This window comes from Desmodus rotundus, chromosome 3, assembly GCF_022682495.2.
Source record: "Desmodus rotundus isolate HL8 chromosome 3, HLdesRot8A.1, whole genome shotgun sequence".
NCBI classification, from domain to species: Eukaryota; Metazoa; Chordata; class Mammalia; order Chiroptera; family Phyllostomidae; genus Desmodus; species Desmodus rotundus.
This window is the reverse complement of record NC_071389.1, coordinates 35,578,678-35,599,089: the sequence shown is the minus strand read 5'-3', so window position 1 is coordinate 35,599,089 and position 20,412 is coordinate 35,578,678. Positions and strand designations below refer to the sequence as shown.

The 20,412-nt window shown below is 58.1% G+C and overlaps 1 protein-coding gene across 4 annotated transcripts in view; it reads right to left on the bottom strand.

The window, feature by feature from the left end:
• PODN (podocan) overlaps nucleotides 1–19,642 on the bottom strand; it is a 36,401-nt gene extending 16,759 nt beyond the window's left edge. For 2 of the 4 annotated variants that reach the window (XM_045204299.3, XM_024571232.4), the window contains exons 1-10: nucleotides 19,509–19,642; nucleotides 13,708–14,074; nucleotides 12,330–12,423; nucleotides 10,981–11,045; nucleotides 9,283–9,392; nucleotides 8,028–8,184; nucleotides 7,639–7,754; nucleotides 6,422–7,079; nucleotides 3,315–3,463; nucleotides 2,139–2,323 (exon numbers count right to left, since the gene is read on the bottom strand). In XM_045204299.3, coding sequence (XP_045060234.2) covers nucleotides 2,146–2,323; nucleotides 3,315–3,463; nucleotides 6,422–7,079; nucleotides 7,639–7,754; nucleotides 8,028–8,184; nucleotides 9,283–9,392; nucleotides 10,981–11,045; nucleotides 12,330–12,423; nucleotides 13,708–14,019 — 1,839 coding nt within the window. In that variant the 5' untranslated portion in view covers nucleotides 14,020–14,074; nucleotides 19,509–19,642 and the 3' untranslated portion in view covers nucleotides 2,139–2,145. Of the gene's footprint in view, nucleotides 1–2,118; nucleotides 2,324–3,314; nucleotides 3,464–6,421; nucleotides 7,080–7,638; nucleotides 7,755–8,027; nucleotides 8,185–9,282; nucleotides 9,393–10,980; nucleotides 11,046–12,329; nucleotides 12,424–13,707; nucleotides 14,075–19,508 lie in introns of all 4 variants that reach the window. The other 2 variants (XM_045204298.3, XM_045204300.3) reach the window with 2 other exon arrangements.
• Between the last annotated feature and the right edge of the window lie 770 nt (nucleotides 19,643–20,412).

The window sequence follows — 20,412 nt, the reverse complement described above, 5'->3', positions numbered from 1 at the left end:
TGGATTAGAGGGCCTTTGGGTCCCTCTGGACACTCTTGGAGCCTCACCCAGGATTCCACTCAACTGACCTGACCGTGGCCAATGTCCCCCAGAGGGGCAGATCCTCTCCCACCCCAGGACTCCACAGCCCCCTTGTGAGGCCCACAGCATCCATACTGAATGGCCAGTCACTCCTGCTGCTGACCCCTGGCTCTGCCTAAGGAAAAGGCCTGCAGAGAGGGGTCCACTTCATAGCCCAGACACCTGACGTAAAGGAAGGTGACTTCCCAGAGCTGCCCTGGGCCTGCCCTCCACACTCACACTGCCCCTAGGCACACTCTTCTCCCCACCTCTGCCATCCATCTATGGGGTCCTCACCCCCTCACCCCCTGGGGCTCCCCTCTGCCTCAGACCCTACTCCAAGCCAACTTCCTAAGAGTGGCCCAGTGGCCTCCCACACCCACACCCTGACCCTGTGACCCCCAGCTCCCTGGTATCCCCCTAACCCAACCTCTCCATCTGGCTGCTTGCCGACATCTCCCAGTACCCTCTCCAACATGCCCCCCCAGGAACCCTGCCTACCAGCCCCTCCTGTCTGCATCCCCTTGCCCTCGCAGCCTAGCCCCCAGGATCCACCACTGCAGACAGTCTCCTGCTAATACACTCAGTTTCCTCGTTCCTTGCCCTCCTGTCCCACAAGCCTAGCCAAAACCCCAGCGGTGGAGGGATCCAATCATCCATCTTCCCCCCACCCCCACCGTTGAGCACCTGTGCTGCAGAGAGAACACAGAAGGCCGAAGGCAGCTGGCTGACATGACTTTATGTCCAGCCACCAAGTCACCAACCTGTGACTGCCGCTGCTCAGTCCTCTGTCCCTCCTGCCACCATGGAGGGAGTACTGGCGCTCCTACCAAAGCCAGTCCCTCCTGCTATTTCCACAGGGATCACCACTAGACTCCTCCTCTCTCTTACATCTTTAACTCCTCCCTCCACGCGGCCCCGCCCCCACCAGCATTCAAACCAGCGCCATTCCTTAAAAACGGCCCAACATGGACTGAGCCCTGCCTGGGCTTCTAACCCCTTCCCGCTGCCACCCTCGACTCTTCACGGCCACACTTCTGGATAGAGTTGTCTACACTCCCTGGATCCACTCCTTTCCAGACTCTTACTCCCCCGCCATTGTCCTGACGCTGCTCCCCACAAGGCCGTGGTGACCATGGTGCGGATACACTCCGTGGCCCTTGGCAGTGCTCTGCTCCAGCAGCCTCTCAGCAGCACCGACACAGCCGATTCTCTCCACTGTGCATGCATGCATGGCATGCATGTACACATGACTTGTGTGTGCACATGGGTGTGAGTGCATGTTGAGACGTGTGTGTATGAGCATGGGTATATGTGTGCCGATCACTGGGTATACATGCGGGTTGTGTTACATGTATGTGTAAATACCCTCTGACCTGGGCTGTCTGTGGCTTTCCTACCTTCTTCCCTAGCTGCTCCATTGCAGCCCCTCCCTCGGCCACTCACTCACTCTCCCCGGGCGAGCTCCCCCTGCCTCCTGCAGCCTCAGCAACTGTTTCCAGCTGATGAGGCCTGGATCCCCACCTCCAGCCCAGGCCTCCCTCCTGATCCGCAGACCCATATATCCAACCCATCCCTGGGTGCCTCCCCCATTGCCTTTTTGGCCCCTCAAACTCAACATTCCCCTAAACAAACCTGTTCTTCCTCTCATCCACCCTGAATTCCAAGCTTGAACCTGGGCCTGGTCTCCCTCACTCCCATGTCCAGAGGGACTACTCCAGTCTGCCTCCCCAGTCCCTTCAGGCCCATCTGCTTGTCTGCATCCTCACCTCCTGCCCCACAATCTGGCTTGGGTTACAGCAGTAGCCTCTGCTGGGCTCCCACGTCCACTCCCTGGGTGGGACCCATCAGGGCACTCACCACCCTACAGGGAATGCCTGGGCACAGGCCAGCCTTCCACGAGCTTGCCATCATCCCAGCCTCCTGCCCAGGGCCTGGCGCATACCAAATGCTCTTATTGGTTTACAGAATGAACAGTGAGGCAGGGGACAGAGGGTGGAGAATGGACAGAAAGACCTAGACTGAGTCAGGGACAGGAAACTAGCAAGGACCACCCACCCATGTCAGATCTGGTTCACCTGGTCACTACCGCCTTTCCTCTTCCTCTTCCTCCTCATCCTCCTCATCCTCTTCCTCTTCCTTCTCCAACCGGTCCTTGGAAACGTCACCAAACTCAAAGTTGCCTTCTATGTCCAAGACCTGCAGGTGCTTCAGCCTCCGGAAGGCACTTTCCACCACAGAGCCCACAGCCAGCTTGTTAAACCTGTACGGCACCCATGTGGGGTCAGTGCTGAGAACCCAACCCGGACACTGACCCACCCAAAAAGAAAGGGGGAGGGGACCGGCCCTGCAGGAGGGTGGTGCAGCAAACAAACGGCAGGGGGCTGGGAGGCACCACGTATCAAGGGGAGTCCCAGCTGTCCAGTGTGGCTACAGCTTGGGGGGGCAAGGGCTGACTCTGGGCCCCTCACCCACAAAGTGAGGGCAGGGCTAGCCACTGCAGGCGCTCTCACCGAGACTTAGGGGTGACAGACATGGGAACCGCCTCTCGCCTGCCCTCTGGAATTAACCCTGAGGCCTGAGCCTCTGGGTGGCCAGCCTGGGGTGACCCCGGCGGCACACCTCCAAGGCCAGAGCCGTGCTGGGCCAGGAAACACAGGCTATGGGGAGGCAGAGGCTGGGCTCTGGTCTCAAGCCCCTCAACTCTCTGAGCAGCCCCCTGCAGGAACCAAAGCACAGGTCACACTCCACCCCAGTGTCATCCAGCCAGGGGCCTCCCAGGCCACAAAGCCCCTGGGGATGTACATTCTGCCTTTCTCTGATATGGCTCCTTCTCTGATTTGAGAGGGTGGGAGGTGGGAATGTTAGAAAGAACTACTCTGGCTCTGCTGTATGGAAGCTCCTCATGTCCTTGGGAAGCTAAGTCCTCTGAGTCCTTCTAAACCCCAGAGTCCAGTGAGAACATGAACATGAACATGAACATGAACATGAACATGAACTGAGGGCCAGACACAGCCTGGCCAGCTGTGGACACAGCTCCACCTATGCTCTCTGGGCCTCAGTTTTTCCAGCTCTAAACTGGGACGATGCCCTCCGGGATCCCTTCCAGCCACAGTAACATCAATAGTGCACCACTTGGCTTTGAACACTGACCTCCACCTGCGAGCTGTTCCCATGTGCCTTGACTATCCCGCCAGAGCCAGGGCAGGGCCCCGGGGGGGGGAGCATCAGCAGGGCCACAGGGGACCTCCCACCTGAGAAAGATCCCTTTGAGGTTGGGCGTGGAGTCGAAGGCATTGGCGGGCACAGCGCTGATCTTGTTGTTCTGCAGGTACAGGTACTCGAGCGACTCGGGAAGCCCCTCTGGGATCTCCGTCAGCTGATTCCCAGCGATATCCAGCAGCTGCAGGAGTGACCACAGAAGTAAAAGCACTCAACAACTTGCAAAGGCCCCCCACTTGCCCCCCAAACATGTCTAAACTTCACCATAACCCTGTGAGGAGGGATCTATAACGACTACATTTTCAGATGGGGAAACAGAGGCTCAGGGAGGTTGAGAGACCTGTCCAAGGCCACGCAGCCTGTACGAGGCGGAACCCAGTGTGCCTGCCCCCAAACCCTGGTCTACCCGGCTCCCTCTGCCTTCGCACACGGGTTCACAGGCAGGATGTTTGGACATCACAGTCCTTCCTCATCAACACATATGCCACCCCACCAGACTAGAGAACCCAGAGGGCAGGGGCCAGGAGTCCTCCAGTCTTTGAATCTCGCCCCACAGATCCCAGAGGAGGGTAGGGTTGGGGGCAACATGGTGGGGCTGCTTATTTGTGGACCTCAGGGGCCACATGGGCAGGGGTCAGGAGCAAGAGTACAAAGCTGACAGTGACCCCAGGCTGGTCAGTCTCAGAGTCACCACATGCCCACAGTCCAGGAAGCGAGAAGCCAGGAAAATGGGGTGTTTTCCCAGGGAGCACAAGGAGAAAGCAGTGGGCAGGAGACATGGACGTGCACAGCCCAGCTCCCTGTCCCTCAGCTGTTAGCACGCCTCAGCCAACAGACTCATGCAGCGCCAGGTGGGGCTCCATCATCTCTAAACTGCCACCCTCACCCCAACAGGCTGGGGCTCAGGGTCAGGAAGCTGGGGACCCTGAATCCATATTCAACATTTAAGGGGAGCACGAGCTTCACGCACCAATGGGAGCCTCCCTGTCACCTCCCTTACGCACAGGGCTCCCTGCTCCCCACCGTGTCCCCTCACACACTCCAGCACTTCCTCATTCATTCCATATGTCCTCTGTGCACACAGGTGCTGGGGACGTGGAATCCACTGAGACACTGCCTCCACCCTCAGGAAGCCAGGCTGGCAGATGGACACAGAATCTGACAATGACAGCTAGTGGAATGGGGCCACCATGAGGGAGCCTGGGGGAAGAGCCTGACGCAGCCTCTGGTCAGGGGCACTGACGGCGGCCAGTGCCAGGTACCGGCTCTGAAGCAGCGGGAACAGCTGCTGCTTGTAGGAAGAGCCAACAGTGAGAGGAAGAATCCGCCCCAACAGACACCCGTTCCCTGACTGAACTCATCCAGGCCCAGGGAGGTATTTAACTTGCCTATCATCGGTGGCTTCCAGAGGAGGTGACACCTGAGTCCAGGTGTATTACAGTCTCCGGGAGGGCAGTGAGCCTCCCACTGCCTTGCTCCCAGCTGGGCCCTCAGTTCTAGAACTGTGTCTGCACATGCTGGGGTCTCTGTATAGACTTGTGGAATGAATGAGGGAGTAGGTATCACCAGGGCGGAAACCGTGCTTACTTCCCGCAGAGGGGCCAGTAAGAGCAAAGCCCGGTGCGCCTGGGAAAATTAGAAGCTCGGCTGGGAACAGGGGCAGCCTGGGCCATGAAGGCTGTGGCAAGGATGCTGATCTGGGTTCTAAGGGCAATGGGGAACCACGGACAGGTTCTGGGTAGGAGCATGAGCTGAGCATATGTTTTCCAAGATACCCTCTGATTGCTTATGGAGTACAGGAGTAGAGCGTTCTTACGAAGGTTGGATCCAGGCAAGAAATGTGGGTGGATCGGCTAGGGGTATGGGCAACAGTGATGGAGAAGAGGACAGATCAGGAGGTGATGGTAGAACTGGCAGGTAGAACAAGGGGCACTGCAAGGCAGATGGTGTAAATGGGATGCCAAGGCAGCTTCCAGGTTTCCCGTGGGCACCGGGTTAGGGGGGATGTTGCCCCCTTCAGCTAGTTAGAAATGCAGTAGGAGAAGGAGCAGGTGTGAAGGAAAGGACAATGGGGTTTGGCCCCTTGAGAATGGGGTTCCTGGGGTACACCTAAGAGGGATTAATTGGCACCCATGGCTGGATCCTGATGTCTGACACTAAGCAGGGTGGGCTGGGTGAGGAGAGACCCCAGCTAATGCTGCTCCTGCAGGGCCAGCTGCCTCCCTGACGCCCACCCTGCTCCACCCTCAGAGCTGTGGCTCACCTCCCTGCCCCCCACCCCAGACAGCCCCATCCCAGCAGCTCCCCCCACAGGCAGGGACTGTGAGTCTGCCTGGCCAGGGCCCTGGGTCCAGCTCCAGCAGTGAACACAGCAGACTAAAACATCTGCCCTTATTCTAGAGGAAAGAGCTGGAAGCAAAGAGATGACCTAATGCCAGGGAGGAGGGATGGGACTTACGAAGAAAAACAACGCAGAGGAAGGTGCTAGGTGGTGAGAGAAGACCCCCAAGGAGGTGACATTTGAGCAGACCCCTAAGAAAGAGGGAGGAGCAAGCCCTGACGACATCTGGGGCACAAAGACAGACAGCGTGGCACAGGCTCCGGGCTCCAGGGCGGGCCTGGCAGCACCTGCCTCCCAGGTTCTCTAGTGAAGTTCCCTTTCAGCCCCTCAGTGAGTCTGGAGGTTTCATTGTAAGAAACTCGGTTCTTACTGCCGGAGGTCCTGCCTCTGACTCTGACCGTGGCCACAACAGCCACACCCACTGCCCGGGTCCCCTCAAGCAGACTCCCCCAGCCCTCCGCAGAACACCTCACGGGCCTTGCTGCTGGGCCCTCCTGCCAACCCAGCCTTCCTTGGGCACATATTGCTGTGCCTGTGGATGGGCCAGCTTGACTCTCCTGAGTGTCTCTGCCCCCACCCCCGGCCCTGTCCTCCTGAACCATGGGCTTCTGCCTGTAGCCATGACCTCCCCTTCCCTCCACAGCCCTCCTCAAGCCTGTCCCTGCAGGTAGGGAGCTCTGCCTGGCCATACCAGTGGTACTCTGCCCTTCACTCCTTACCGGGCATGCCAGTCCTACTCTCTGCATGGCCCAGCCCCCCTATTTTAAGGTCTGGCCTCCCCAGCGCCCTCCCCTTTACCTGCAGATGGGCCAGGTCGGCCCAGGCGCTGGGGCCCAGGGCCCGACTGCGCAGCCGGTTGCCTGTGAGGTAGAGCTCACGCAGCTGGGCCATGCCGCCCAACGCCCCACGTGCCAGTGCAGCCAGCTCATTGCGCTTGACCTTCAGCACGTGAACGTTGCGGGGAAGTCCTGGCGGCAGTGTGTGCAGCCGGTTACCGGACAAATCCAGTGAGCGCAGCAGGCGCAGCTTGCGGAAGGCATCACGGTGCACCTGCGGACTGGTGATGCGGTTGTAGCTCAGGTTCAGCTCCTCCAGGAAGTAGGTGGTGGCAAAGTCCTCGCGGCCGATGCCGGTGATCTGGTTGTGCAGAATCATAAGGGTGCGCACGCGGCGGGGCAGACTGCTGGGCACGCACTCCAGCGCATTGTTGTACAGGTGCACGGTGTGCAGCCGCTTGAGGCCCTGGAAGGCCCGCGGGTGGATGCCGTGCGCACGCAGCTGGTTGCTGTGCAGCAGCAGGTACTCGAGGCTGCGGATGGGGGTCAGCACGTCCGCGTCCACACTCCGTATGGCGTTCTTCTCCAGGTGCAGCAGCACCAGGCTGCGTGGCAGCCCTGCTGGGACCCGCGACAGGTTGTTGCTGGACAGATCCAGGTACTCCAGGCTGGAGAGCTTCCTGGGGCGAGGGCGATTAGGACAGTTGGCAGGAGCCCACATAGCAGGGGCCCACCCTCGTTTCCACCATGTCCTAGAGCGAGGTGGCAGAGAGGCTGCCTCTACTTCGTCCCAGCTCTGCCGCTTGCTCACTGGGGGACGTCAAGCCTCTCCAAGCCTCTCACTGGATCGATTATTCAGTGGCGTTGACACAGGAAGGCTCTAGCATGGTTTCTGACACAGGGATTTATTTGAGGAACAATTGTTTAAGGCCTTTGTTTGGCTACTCTGGGCCCTAAAATATGAAAATATTTTTGCCTTCAACAAACATGTTTGAGTTTCTATTTTGCACCAAGAAGCCAGTGTCTGCAAATGGTCCCCTGCCTCACTGGAATTTTGGCAGGCCTTACCATACCATCACTTGTTCTCGGGGGCAGAAATGTCAGCAGAGGCAAAAGCCTCAGAGTTCCTTCTGTGGCAAAACTGGCCAGGGCAGCTGGGCAAGAGATGTGTGTGAGAGGCCTGGCTGGGAGGGGCTTCCCGGGTGCCTGGTCCTCCTGGGGGCCCTGGCAGGGGCTTACCAGAAGGTCTCGTTGTCCAGGCCCTCATCAGTCAGGTAGTTGTTCTGCAGGTACAGCTCCCGCAGGTTGCTCAGTTCACTGAAGGCACCTGGTGGGATCTTCTCCAGCTTATTGTTCTGGGGGGATGGGGGGGACAGTGGGGGGGGGAGCCTGAGAGACAGCCAAGGGGCAAGGGCAGAGCCAAAGGGCGTGTGGAGAGGGGTGTGAGGGAGCCATGAGGCGTGGGCTCAGGCCTGGAGTACTCTGGGTGTGGGGCTGAAAACCAGGAGCCCAGGTTTCTACCTGCTTCTCTGTAGTGGATGCTGTGCCAAGGCCTCACAGCCTTGCACTGTGTCCATGTGGGCCTGGGCTCTGCTCTGGGGGTGCCCCGTCTGCCCTCTCCCTCCTACCTTGAGGTGCAGCTTGTAGAGGGCGGGTGGCAGATGCTTGGGCACGTGGCGCAGGAAGTTGCTGGACAGAATAAGGATCTCAACGTTGCTGGAACCGTTGAACATGTTGTCTGGCAGCCCGGCGTCCGCCAGCTTGTTGTTGTGCAGGTACACGGACCTGAGGGGTGTGGCGCAGGGACTCACTCACCTGGGACCCTGAGCCCCGGCGCCCGCTCACCTGGAGCCTCCAAACCTTGCTCAGGTTGGGCCTGCGGCCTCAGGCATCCTCCTCTCCTCCAAGGAACCTCAGACTCTACCTAATGTCCTGCCCCCTATACAGCTGAGAGGACCAAGGGTGCACCAGAGGTTGCCCCACAAGTTAGTGGCAGAAATAGGGTTTCCTGACCCCCAGTCCATGCTTGTCCATCCCCTTCAAGGTTCTCGGTCATTCCCTGATTGTCACAGCCTGTCAACTCCACACAGCTGGCTCTAAGTTCCATGGGACTTCCTGAACATGGGAAGTGTCCCTGACGCCCAGCACAGGGCCTGGCTCAGGGTACCTGATGCCTCATCCACTCAGCAAGTGCACAGTGAGTGCCCCTACATGCAAGGAATGTTCTAGCCTCTGAAGATATATCACGGACACAACCAACGAGACCATGCCCTCATGGAGCTAACACACTAGAGGGCCAGAAGACCAGGAAGGAAATAAATACATGGAAGGTATAGCTCATTCCTGCTGTGTGCCTCTCTTGGGCCTCAGCCTTCTCATCTGTGGGGTGGGACCACACACAGTGACCCTGGCTCCAGAGGGAGATGGAGGGAATCAAGTGAGGTGACAGACTCAGGTACAGAAGCTGCACCAGGAGGGCCCAGCCCTTCCAGCACCACCGTGCCCTGCTCACTCCTCCCAAAGCAGCTCTCAGCAAGGGACTGGATGGCTCTGCTGCTGGAAGATGCTTCCCCCCAGGGCCTGAGGAAGGAGGGAAGCAATCTCACCCAGCTCCCATAGTTCCACAGACATCACCGTCCGTCCTCACCTCCTGGACTGATTCTTCCTCTCCCTTTAGGTCTCAGCCTTTGGAGCTCATGCCCCCGCAGCCCCCAGGTGTCTCCTAGCACAGCCCCGAGCATGGGGCCTCATGCCCACACCACACGGCATGGCCCTCCTCCGGGGCCTATCTGGGTCCTGTCTGCCTCACTCAGGGGGGCAGCCTCTGCTCAGCTCCTCCCCCTTCCCCAGCCTGAGCCCAGGGCCCCCCCTCTGACCTCTGACCTCAGGTTTGGCTTCTGGCCAAAGGTGAGCCCATAGATCTTGGTGAGATAGTTGGCAGCGAAGTCCACACTGATCAGGGTGTTTGGCAGGAATCGGGGTGCCAAGGTCAGCTGGGAAGGGAAGAGTTGGGGCAGAAAGACCAATGGAGGGAGGAGGTCAGCTCTGGGTCCCTCTGCCTGCTGCTCATCTGGGCCCTTCACTTGTCTCCTCCCAGCAAACGCAGCCATCTTGCCTGCGTTTCTGTCCCCTCTGTCCCCTTCCACTGACAACACAAACCAGAACGTCCACAGCCGCCCACAGCCCTGTGCTTGCCATTCAAAGCCCACCAGGCCTGTCCCCTGTCCTGCCTGTCCTCCTTGTTCTCTCCCCTCCCTGGTCCCCGACCCCGGCTCTCTGTCCAGCTGCAGTGAGCACCCTGCTTCCCCAGACACAGCCCACAGTGACCACCCCTCATTCATTCAGCAGCAGAGCCTGCGTCTGCAACATGCCAGGCACGGGTCCAGGAGCTCACTGGACAAGTCCTGGACAACAAGACAGAGAAGTCCTCTGCCCGCCCCCCGCCCAAACTTACATCCCAGTGGAGAAGATAATAAACAAGGAATAAAAGTATCTGATAATGATCATTGCTATTCAGGGAATACAAACAGGGTGCAGACAGAGCGACTGGGTGGGGTGCTCAGGGAACAGGTGACAGACACTTAAGATATGATGGCACCATAAATGCCATCCAAGGCAGAGCATCCAAGGCAGCAAACCCAGCATGAGAGGTGGGGGCGAGAGAGGAGCAGGAGTGAGTGGGTGGGGACACGAATTAAAAGAAGCAGGGGGGAGTGTGCCTTTCGTTCTGGATGGAAGGCACAGCCAGTGGAGGGTTTTAAGCAGGGAGCAGTGATGTAGGGGAGGAGCAGGCAATGATTTTTAAAGGTCACTCTGGCTGCTCTAAGGAGAAGGGGCAGAAACGAGGAGGCAGGGTTTCCCAGTTGCAGGAGAGTGGGGCGGGGGCGGGGCTTGCAGTGCCGCTGGGCGTGGTGAGAAGCCCTGGGGCTTTCTTTGCACTCAGGCCAGCAGTGTGGTAGGTGGTTGGAGACCCCCTTCACAGAGACGGAGCGCAGCTGGGGCACTGGGGGCTGCAAGCAAGAAGCGGTCCTACTTCCATTAGACATGTCAGGGAGGCGGCCAGGAGGCAGAAAGATCTTTGAGTCTCAAGTGGGAGGCGAGGAAGAGGCTGGAGGCTGCCGCGGATGAGGCCATTGTGAGGAGAGTTCAGAGAAAAGGGGCCAGGAGGGAGCTCTGGGGCGTGCCAGATATTTTGAGGTTGAATGTCTTTGTGCCTTTTCTCGTGACGTCCCTTGTACTGCAGTGTCCTCTGCCTTCAAACCCCTGCCTGAAATCCTGTGTCCCTTCATGGTCCTTTAAATGCTGTCTCCTCCACAAAGCCCCAAAAGTGCCCCTGCCCTGTGGAGATGAGCTCTCACTCCCCCTTCGCTCTTGAAAGCCTTGGCCTCTGTCTTCAATAACTGACCACTTGGATGCCCCAGATTAAGGTGTCGGGTCTGGGCCATATCTGAGCAGCAAAGAGGACCCAGTGGCCAGCCCAGAAGAGGCCCTGAAAGCTCCCTGGACTCAGCCTCTGACACGGGGGATGGGCGGAGGGGGGTGGGGGGCTTAGCACACTTCCTCCCTGTGGCGGGCCCTCACCTTGTTATTGGCCAGGTACAGGTAATTGAGGTTGGTCAAATGCTCAAACGCCTCTTCCGGGAGCCCTTCAAAGGACAGGCATCGGTCAGAGCCCTGGATGAAGGAGACGCTACAGGGGAGCCCGCCAGCGCCAAACCCCCAAGTCCACCCCACTTGCTAGAACTGGGGACGGCACTCGCTGAGGCAGGTGTGACTCTGCTCTCTTCCCAGCCTGTCCCAACAGGCCTTCCCAGCCTCTTGCTCACAGGACCCCAAGCTCGGAGGAGCAGGTGGGAAATGTCCACTGAGAGGTGACTAATCCTTCACCTGCTCAGGGACACCTAGGTGGGAATGGGACCCCATAAGGTCAGGCCATGGGGCGGAGGACCCAGACTGACATTTTCCCTGCCAGGAAGGAGTGCTGGGCGCAGCCCCAGAGGATCAAGCCCAGCCCCACGGCAGGGCAGTCTCAGCATCGGAGCCTCCCCACCATGTGGCCTGCCCCTGCCCCGTCTGGTGTCAGGACGGCTGTCACTGGCATCCTGGCCAGGCCGACCCCTCTCCAGTCCTGAGGCCGGCCCATGACGCTGGGCTCCAGGCTCCCAGACCCTCAGATGCTGGGACTCACCCAATTACCTAACGAGAGGGAACAGTTACATAAACTGTGCAGCACCCCTCCATGGAGTACCCTGCGGCTGCCGTGTGAAATGACGGCCACGGAGAGTTTTAGCAACACGAGAAGTGCCGCTGAGCGGAACGAAGCACTTTCAATAGTTACAACACCTATGTTATAAATTCTGCGAGGAACAAAATCCACAAAGAGAAAAGACTAGATTGGATTGTGATGATGGTTGTGCAACTATGAATGACTAAAACTCATCAAATTGTACCTATTAATTGGGTGAATCTTATGTATACAAATTACTCCTCAATAAAGCTGCTTTTTAAAAATGGAAAGAAATGTACCAAAATGTCAATAGTGATGAACTCCAAGTGGCAGAATTATGAATAGGGTTTTTTATTTTCTATTTTATTTTTCTATATTTCCACATTTTCTATTATAATCAAAATGATATTCATCATCAGAAAAAAAAAACACATCTTAAAATTTGAGGGCCCTACAATCTGATTCTAAAGGCCTCCTGTGAATGGAAGAGTCTGTGACAAAGGTCTTCGAAGCCTGTCCCCTGCGTCAACTCCCGGGTCTCAGAGACACCCAGGGTGGCTTTTAGTCAACACCCAGGACCCTCTGCCAGCCCAGCCCAGACCTGCTTTTTGCCACATCCCGGGGACTGCAAGGGGTGGCTCTTCCCAGGGGTGCCCAATCCCCCACCAGGTGGCCCCATCCCAGGCCCTGGGGGACCCCTCACCTCGGGAAGTCAGGCGGTTGTTCTGAAGGTTCAGGGTCTCCAGCAGATGCAGCCGGGAGAGCTCCTCGGGGTAGATCTTCTCCAGCTGGTTGTTCTGGGGAGTCGGGGACAGGGGTGGTAGGGAGGCAGCAGCATGGGGGGTGAGCCCAGTCCTACCCTCAGCCCCAAGCTCAGGAGCCAGTCCCTCTGTCAGGGACCTCTGTTTGGGATTCTCCCCCATGGTAGACAGACCTGGGACCAGCTCTGGGCCAAGCCTGGATCTGGGTGCTAGAGGCAGAGCAGGGGCCACAGCAGACATGTGGGGCCCACATTCTAGGAGCCCACACATGGGTGTCCACAGGAAGTTCCAACTTGGAGTGTCATCTCCCCTTCAGACCTGCTCCCCACATTCCTGCAGTGTCCCACGTGGTGACAATCTGTCCTCCCCACCCAAGCCAGAAACCTCTTTTGGTTCCCTTTCTGGGCTCTGCATTTCTCACTCCCCTTGGAACGCTTTAGGATCTGGGCCTGGGACCATCTCCTCCAAAGCCTTCCCGGGTGGGACTGGGAGCTAGATTAGGAGCCACCCCAGGCTGCACACCCAGCCCTTCTGTCTCCACCTATCACCCTCTACTCGTTCAGGTCTCCGCCTCCCCCACAACTGGGAATGCCTCAGAGGCAGGTGTCTGAGTCCTCTCCATGTGCTGAGCACCCCACGCAGGACCAGAGGTGGAGAGCCGGTACCCAGGAGATATTTTATGAATGGAGAGTGAGTGGGTGAGCCAAAACTCAGTCCTGTCATCACCTCGTCCCTTTCCTCGTAGGCTCCTGGCCTTGGGCTCCCACCACGGCTTTGTGACCGCGGGCAGGTCACTTTCCTTCACTGGACCTGGCCTCTGGAAACAGCCCCCAGGGCTCCTGGGCCACACGAGGGTGACTGGGTGCACCAGCACTCCCAGAGTCCCCATCTGGAACTCCAAGTCCACTTCCGATTCCTCGGCTAGAGAGCACTCTGTCCTCCGAGCCCAGAGTACTCTATCGGGTCCGCTCTGCCCTTGTTTTCCTGGCCTCTAAGGGTGTCTGAGATTCAGCCTCAGGGCAGGTCTGTGTCTATTTCCAGACAGGGCCTCACGCTCCTTGTGGGCCTCAGCACAGAGCCCTCCCAGGGAAGCAAGTGGGTTATGCCATGGTGCTCTGTGACCAGGACAACAGACGGGACCCCCAACATGGAGCCCGATCTGCGTTTCTGACCTGCCCTAGCACCCCAAGTCTGGGCGTGTGGAGCCAGGGACACGGGGGGTTCTGGGCAAGCAGGGAGCTGTGACCGTGGGGATTCTGGGGCGGGAGCCGCGAGCGTGGGAGCAGCCCCCGGTGACCACTGGTGCAGTGCCGGTCTCACCTGCAGTGACAGGTGGTTGGTATGCTCTGGCAGGTCCCCTGGGAATTCATGCAGGTCGATGCCTCCACAGTCCACGACCCCTTCCTGGGAGCAGGCACAGTCTCGGGGGCAGTTAATGGTGGCTGGGCCAGGCCCCAGCTCCTCCGGGCTCAGGACCAGCACGGGCTCCTCCTCCACAAATTCGTTCTCTTCAGGACTAAGGCTGTGGGTGCCACTTCGGCCAAACACAGGCGCCCTCACCGCAAACACCAGTCCGAGCTGCAGCTGTGGCGGCAACAGCAGCAGGAGCAGCAGCGCCCTGCTCTGGGCCATGGTGCCTGCAGGAGGGGTCGAGTCAGACCCACCCCGGAAGCAGGGCCGACTTAACCTGTTAGGTACAGTAGGCACAGGGCTAGGGCCCACACAAGGCCTAATGGGGCCCTCCCGGGCACCAGGCAGAGCCCACTCTGGATCCTGTCCTCACATGCTTCTGATCTGGGACTCCCCATCAGGGCTGCCCTCTGGAGGGACGGCCTGAAGTGAAGCCCTGTTTTTAAGCAGATCTGCAAAACCACCCACAACCCTCACCAGGCCTGGTCCTGAAGAATCTGTATCCCTACTTTACAGAAGGTAAGCTGAGGCTCAGGAAGAACTGCGACATGCAGGGCTTGGCCTGGGTTTTGCTCAGCTCCCAGATGGGCCGTGTCCCTCCTCCAGCTGCCACAAGCCACAGTGGGCCAGACCAGCGCAGCGCAGCCCAGCTCTTCAGCTCGCCATTCTCGGGTCTTCAGGATTGGCCCTGCCTCTCTTCCAATTTTGTACCCACCTGGCCCAGGTATACAGGTCTATTTAGTAGTTCCTCCCTCCAGGCCTTTGCACATCCTGCTCCTTCTGCCTGGAATGCTGTCCCCCTCTCTGGGGTGGGATAAGTTGTGATAGGCAGTAGCTTGGGTACACTGACTATGGAGTCCCACAAACCCCAGTCTGTGTCCCCACCCACCACTTAGCAGCTCTGACCTCACTCAGCCTCAGCTTCCTCATCTTACAGACAATACTTGTCTGAACTCACAGCTTCTGTGAGGAGTCTGCAAGGGAACAGCCGCAAAGCACCTGGCGTCTATTATATGACCAGGCGCGGCTATCAGTACTGCCGTGAATACGAACGCCGGGGCAAGTGTGCAGGCTGGGAGCACCTCGCCCCAGTCTGAGCCTGTCCCCCTCCCATTAGGTCGGGGACCACAACCCACAGAGCCTTTAGAAGGGTCTGACACGCTGGCGGGCCCAGGGGGCCTGGGTAGACTGGAAGCTTGGTGATGACACTGATGTCTGTTAAGAAGTAGGCTCTGGAGCCAGAGAGGAGCCTCAGGCTCTGAGGCTCTGGGGAGCTCAGCCCTGGCTCCTACCAGCTGTGGGACTTTGGGCAAGTGTTGGTGCCCTCTAAACCCGGCTTCCTCCCCATCCCTGGGCTGGTAACAGGGCCGTCCTAATGAAAGACTGAGAGTCAGTGGGATGAACATACCTCACACAGTAAGTGCTCGATGAATGTTGGCTCTTCCCACCACTAATATCTGATCCGTGGTCCTTGCTCACATCCCAGCCACACCACTGCCTGCTCCAGAACCCCCTGCTTCTCACCCTTCCCTGTGTAGATCCTGCTGTGCTTTTTGGTCCAGTCCTAGGTCCACGTCCTCCCAGAAGATTTGAAAGGTGCGAGGAAAGAAAACAGGAGTGGCCACCAGTCTTGCTGGCCCCTATAGGTCCTCAAGGCCTAACCAGACTTGGGCCCCCCAGCCTCGGCCTGGCAGAGAATCAGGGAGCCCAGCACACATAGAGGCCCAGGCTCCAGGGGTCAGTCGGCTGTAGCCTGGCCCTGTGCCCACCCTACCACACTCCTGCTTGCCCCGTGCCCTGACCAAATGGGCAATAAATCTGCAGCCAGTCCACAGACCATCATTCCCATGGCACATTATAACCCCCAGCAAGCTCCACAGCCTCCAGCCCCTGGAGCACCAGCATTAGTCTGTCCAACCCTGCTGCAGAACGGGACTGTGGGAGGGGGAGCTGGGTACAAGTCCAGGCCCCAAATTCGATCAGGGCAGAAGGCCAGGCAAACGGGTCCTCCCCACATATCCTGTGCACTCACTGGGCCAGCTATATTTCCTCCCTCACCTTTAGCTTTGCATCTGTAAAGATCTGTAAACTGTATCTGTAAAAATATTTAATTTATATTAGCATTATGAGCCATATTGAAAATGGTATCATCACGGCTTTATGGATGAGGGAGCTGAGGCCCAGCAGGACTGGCCAATGTAGCACAGCTGTTAAATGGCAAAGCTGAGCTCCCAGCCCAGGTCTTAACCACCATGCTGTGGTTAATACAAAGCACAGCTGGGCACTGAGGACCCAGACAGACTGTTCCGACATGGCTCCTGCCCTTAAGAAGCCCACACCTGCACCGTCCAATGTGGTGACCACACGTGGCTACTGAGCGCGTGAAGTGTGGCCAGTCTAAACCGAGAGGGGCTGTAAGTGTAAGATGTAGTGTGCATGGGTTTCAAAGACTCAGGACAAAAAAGGATGTAAACTATCTTATTAATATTAATGATATCATAAAATAGCTCATTTATTTTTATGTTGATTACATGATAATATTTTTGAATCTATTGAGTTAAATAATTTGTTAAAATTAATTTTACCTGTTTCATTTTACTTTACTGTGGCTTCTAGCAAACTTTACATACGTGACTTGCATTTGTGGCTCACACTGTATTTCTATCAGACATTAGGCATAGATAGCACTCATAGCTCACATTATATTTCCAGTGGGCATTACGTGTAAACTGAGTGTCATAATTCCACTGTCATCAGAGGTGTGGTGAAGGGAGGCGAAAGTCCATAGTAACAGAGGAGGCCTAACCCGCCTGGGGCTGAGAAGGCTTCCCAGAAGAAAGGATGCTTCACCAGCTATGAAGGACGAGTGTCAGGCAAAAGGGAAGGGGAGATACAAGCAAGGGGTCCCCTTGTGCAAAGCTCCAGGAACAAGAGAGCCCATGTCGTGACCTCTAAAAACCTCCTAAAGTGGTAGAGGTTGGAGTCTGGGAGTCATACAAGTGGAGAGTGACCACAAGTCCAGGCAGAGAAGGGACTTGAAAGCCAGATTAGGGAAAGTGGCCCTTACCTTTAGGGAGATGAGGAGTGTGACCCTGGGGCTTTCAGGGGCTGTGCAGTGGTGCCAGCAAGGGTTATTGAGCCTGTTCTGGGCAGACTGGGAGGGGCCGGGCTGCGGGGGTGAAGAGGGAGGTGGATTCAAGGGAAAAGATCAGACAGGGCTTGGAGAGTGGTGACCCAAGTGCCACCAGCCACCCTCGGGACCTTGGGATCCTGGGCTGCCCCAGATCCACCACCTGGTTTCCTGTGTGTCCTTGGCTACATCACTGACCCCTCAGTCTCAGTTTTTAATGTTGTTGTTCTAAGAGTGTTGAGCAACATAAGCCCCCAAGGCCTCTTCTGTGTGCCCAGCCACACTGGAGCTATGTGTGGAAGAATAAAGGACAGAACAGACTCCTTGTCTCTGGAAGTCCCCAGAGTGAGGAGTTCCGCCGGGGGGAACAACGCACATCTTTGCGAGAGGGGCAGCCCAATCTGTGGTGAGCTCTCATCCTCTTGTGGAGAGCTTTAGTGACAGAAGTGTGTGGGGCCCAGTCCTGAGCCTGGATGAGTCACTTCACTGCTCTGGGCCTCTGTTTACTAGTCTGGGCAATGGAGATGCGAGCTTCTCATAAGGATCAATGAAATAACAAGCCCAGCTGATGCTGACACCCAGCAAGTGTGAGCTATACACATGGGGTTACTGCTACTAAGGACATCCCTGGGACCCGCTGCCCTCCCACCCCAAATCTCAATGCTCTGAAGGGCTGAAGTATGGGATTAAGGCAGGAAGAAGAAGGAAGGGGGAGGAAAATCTTCAAGCTAGGAGGCAGACCCTTAATCCCAAGCACGACCTTCCTCCTCCACTAGGATTCAGTGAAGACTTGCTGATCACCTGCTCTGCGCTGGCCCCAAACAACTACATCTCATAGACCCCGACAGAAACCCCAAGACTAAGAGTTGGTCTTCTGCTCCTGCCCCCTTGGCTGGGTTAGGGAGCTCCTCCAACATCCCTGCCCACATGCAGCTGGGGTTCAGAAAACATTTGCTGAATAAAGGAATGAATTAATGAAAGGCAGAGTTGGAAAAGATCTACAACATTATCTCATCCGACTCCCTGTTTACGGATTAGTACATTAAGGCAAGACCAGGACTAGAATTTGTGCCTCTGACTCCTGCCCAGGGCCTTGAGCTGGTCTTGAAGGTTGAGCGGGAGTTCTCCAGGTGGACTCCAGGCAGGGCTAGGGCAGGAGCAAAGGCAAAGGGTGGGGCTGGGGGAGAGGGAAGTATGCTTAAGGAAGGGTAAACAGGATGGCGTCCATTTCTGCAAGGCATCAGCTGCCATGCTACAGTGCTGGAGCCACCGCGCGCTACAGGCAAGTCATGGTCGGACTCTTGTGTATGACTCTACCAGGCCTAAAGGTGCCGCCATTAGTTGCCCTGGATCCAAAATTCAGATAAAAGGGACAAAGTATGTTCCCACAAGCTCTCATGAAATGGCATGTGAATCTGACATTTATTAACTTACACTCCAGGCTGGAGTAGATTGGGCCCAGGGCCCTAAAAGGGGACAAGATCGCCCAGGGGCTCTCCCAGTTCACACCAGTAGTGTCCTTGGAGCCAGGTGGACCACAGCTTCACTTTCCCTGGCCGCCTACGCCCTAGGGCTCACGCTCCAATGGCCGGTGCCCCGTAGTTCCGAGATGCACTCTTAGCGCCGGGCGCGCATCCCACTGTGCCTCCCAGACGGGAAGCGTCAGCGCAGCACACACGCTTGTCCCTGCTCCTCTCCTGACGTTAGGGCTGCAGCTGCCTCCCAGCCCCAGCCCTGCCCCAGCTCCACCGGCCACCAGCAGCTGGCCGACGCCACCTCCTCTTCCACCTGACCGAGCATCAGGTATTCTAAAGCCGCGATCTCGTCCCCGCCCCAGGCCAGGCTGGCGGTTCAGGGACCTACAACCTCGGGTTTTCACCGCAGTAGCGGGAGGGCACCGACCCCTCTGACCGCCCCCCGAGTTCCCCCTCCTCAGTCCAGCTGCCCCTGTGGGGCGACAGCCGCTCAGACCGACCTACAGACACCAGGCCGGCAGCTAAGAGTTCTGGGCTGGGGAGCCGAGCCCCAGGAGGGTCCCAGAGGTGGGCACGCGGGCTCATCCTCACCTGTCCGCACGTCCCAGGGGCAGATTTCTGTCCCCCTACAAGCCTCAGTTTCTGTCTGTAAAGAGGTGGAAGGGTGGACTAGCTGGGACGAGTGGCGTGGAAAGACACAGGGTAACTGAGCCGGGGATCTAGGTACAGGGGTCCACGCCCCCTACCCAGTTCCACCTGCCCCTCACTTTCTCTGCCTCCCGCCCGCGTCCTCCCACTTCCCCCGCCCATCCGCTCTCAGATTCTTTCCAGATGTGCGCAGCGGGAGGGGCCCGGGGGCTGGGACCAGCCTCTGGCCGAAGGGGAGAAAAGGCCCTTGCCAGGACCCAAAGGATCGCGGAGGGGTAGCGCCCCCAAAGGAGAGCTCCCGGCCCTGCCCTCGGTGCAGGGCTTAGAGGGGAGAGATGCGAGAAGCCCCGGTCGCCACACTCCATCGGTCCGCACGTACCCTGCGGGAAGTCCTAGTTCGCTGCCCGGGCTTGGCCCCGACCCTATGGCCCACCCGGCCGCCTGCCCGCGCTTGGTACCTGCTGCGTCCCTGCGCTGCACCGCGCCCCACGGGCCGAACACGCTCCTCTGAGTCTCCGCTGCGCTCTGTGGACACGGGCTCCTTCCATTCAAGTCCAGCCGTGCGCTCGGCGACGCAAGTTTTGTTGTGGGTTTCCTCCTCCCCGCCTCTCCCCCGCCACCCCCCCCACTCCCCACGTGCATCTGCTGGACGCGGGCCTCCTCCGGACACGGGCAGAGGGTCCCCACAGGCGCAGGGAGGGGACGCCTGCCCCTGCCCCACGTTGGACTTGGCCGGGCCCCACTTCCCAGGAAAGCAGAGCCGCGGGACCGACCCCTCTCCGGGTCCCGGCCCTGGCGGGGCGCTGAACCACTCCCCACCCCACCCACCAACCAAGAGACTGGAAAGGCGGGGTGTCTAGTCCGCAACGCTTTCTAGTTCCCAGGCTTCCGCAGTGGAACTGGACCCCTTTTAGGCCCCAGCACCTGAATGAGGGTCGGGGAGAGGGCCCCTTCCACCAAGGGCCTTTGAGATCAGTTTCTTCTTCATGACAGATCGTGCGGCTGCTCCAGGCGCCAGTACCTTTCTGTTCGCTCTCCCACCCCGGGGTCCTGGGCTGTGGCTAACAGGGCAGCCAGCCAAGACCCCGCTGGGTCCCTTCCCGGAAAAGCTCTCCGCCCTCCCCACACTCCTCACTCCCACGTTGGCCCTGGGCTCACAGCCTGGTGAGACTTAAAGGAAGGTAAATTGGGCAGGGAGTAGGGTGCATGCGGATCCCAGTCACAGGGAGACGAGGGGGGTGAGCCCTCACCAGGTTGCTCCCGGGAGCTGAAAACCTTTCCAAGTCAAGGAGCATTAACTACTAGCAGCTGAAGCAACACTGTTTTGTGCCAGGGGCTTCTGGCAGCGGTTGAAGGTACTAG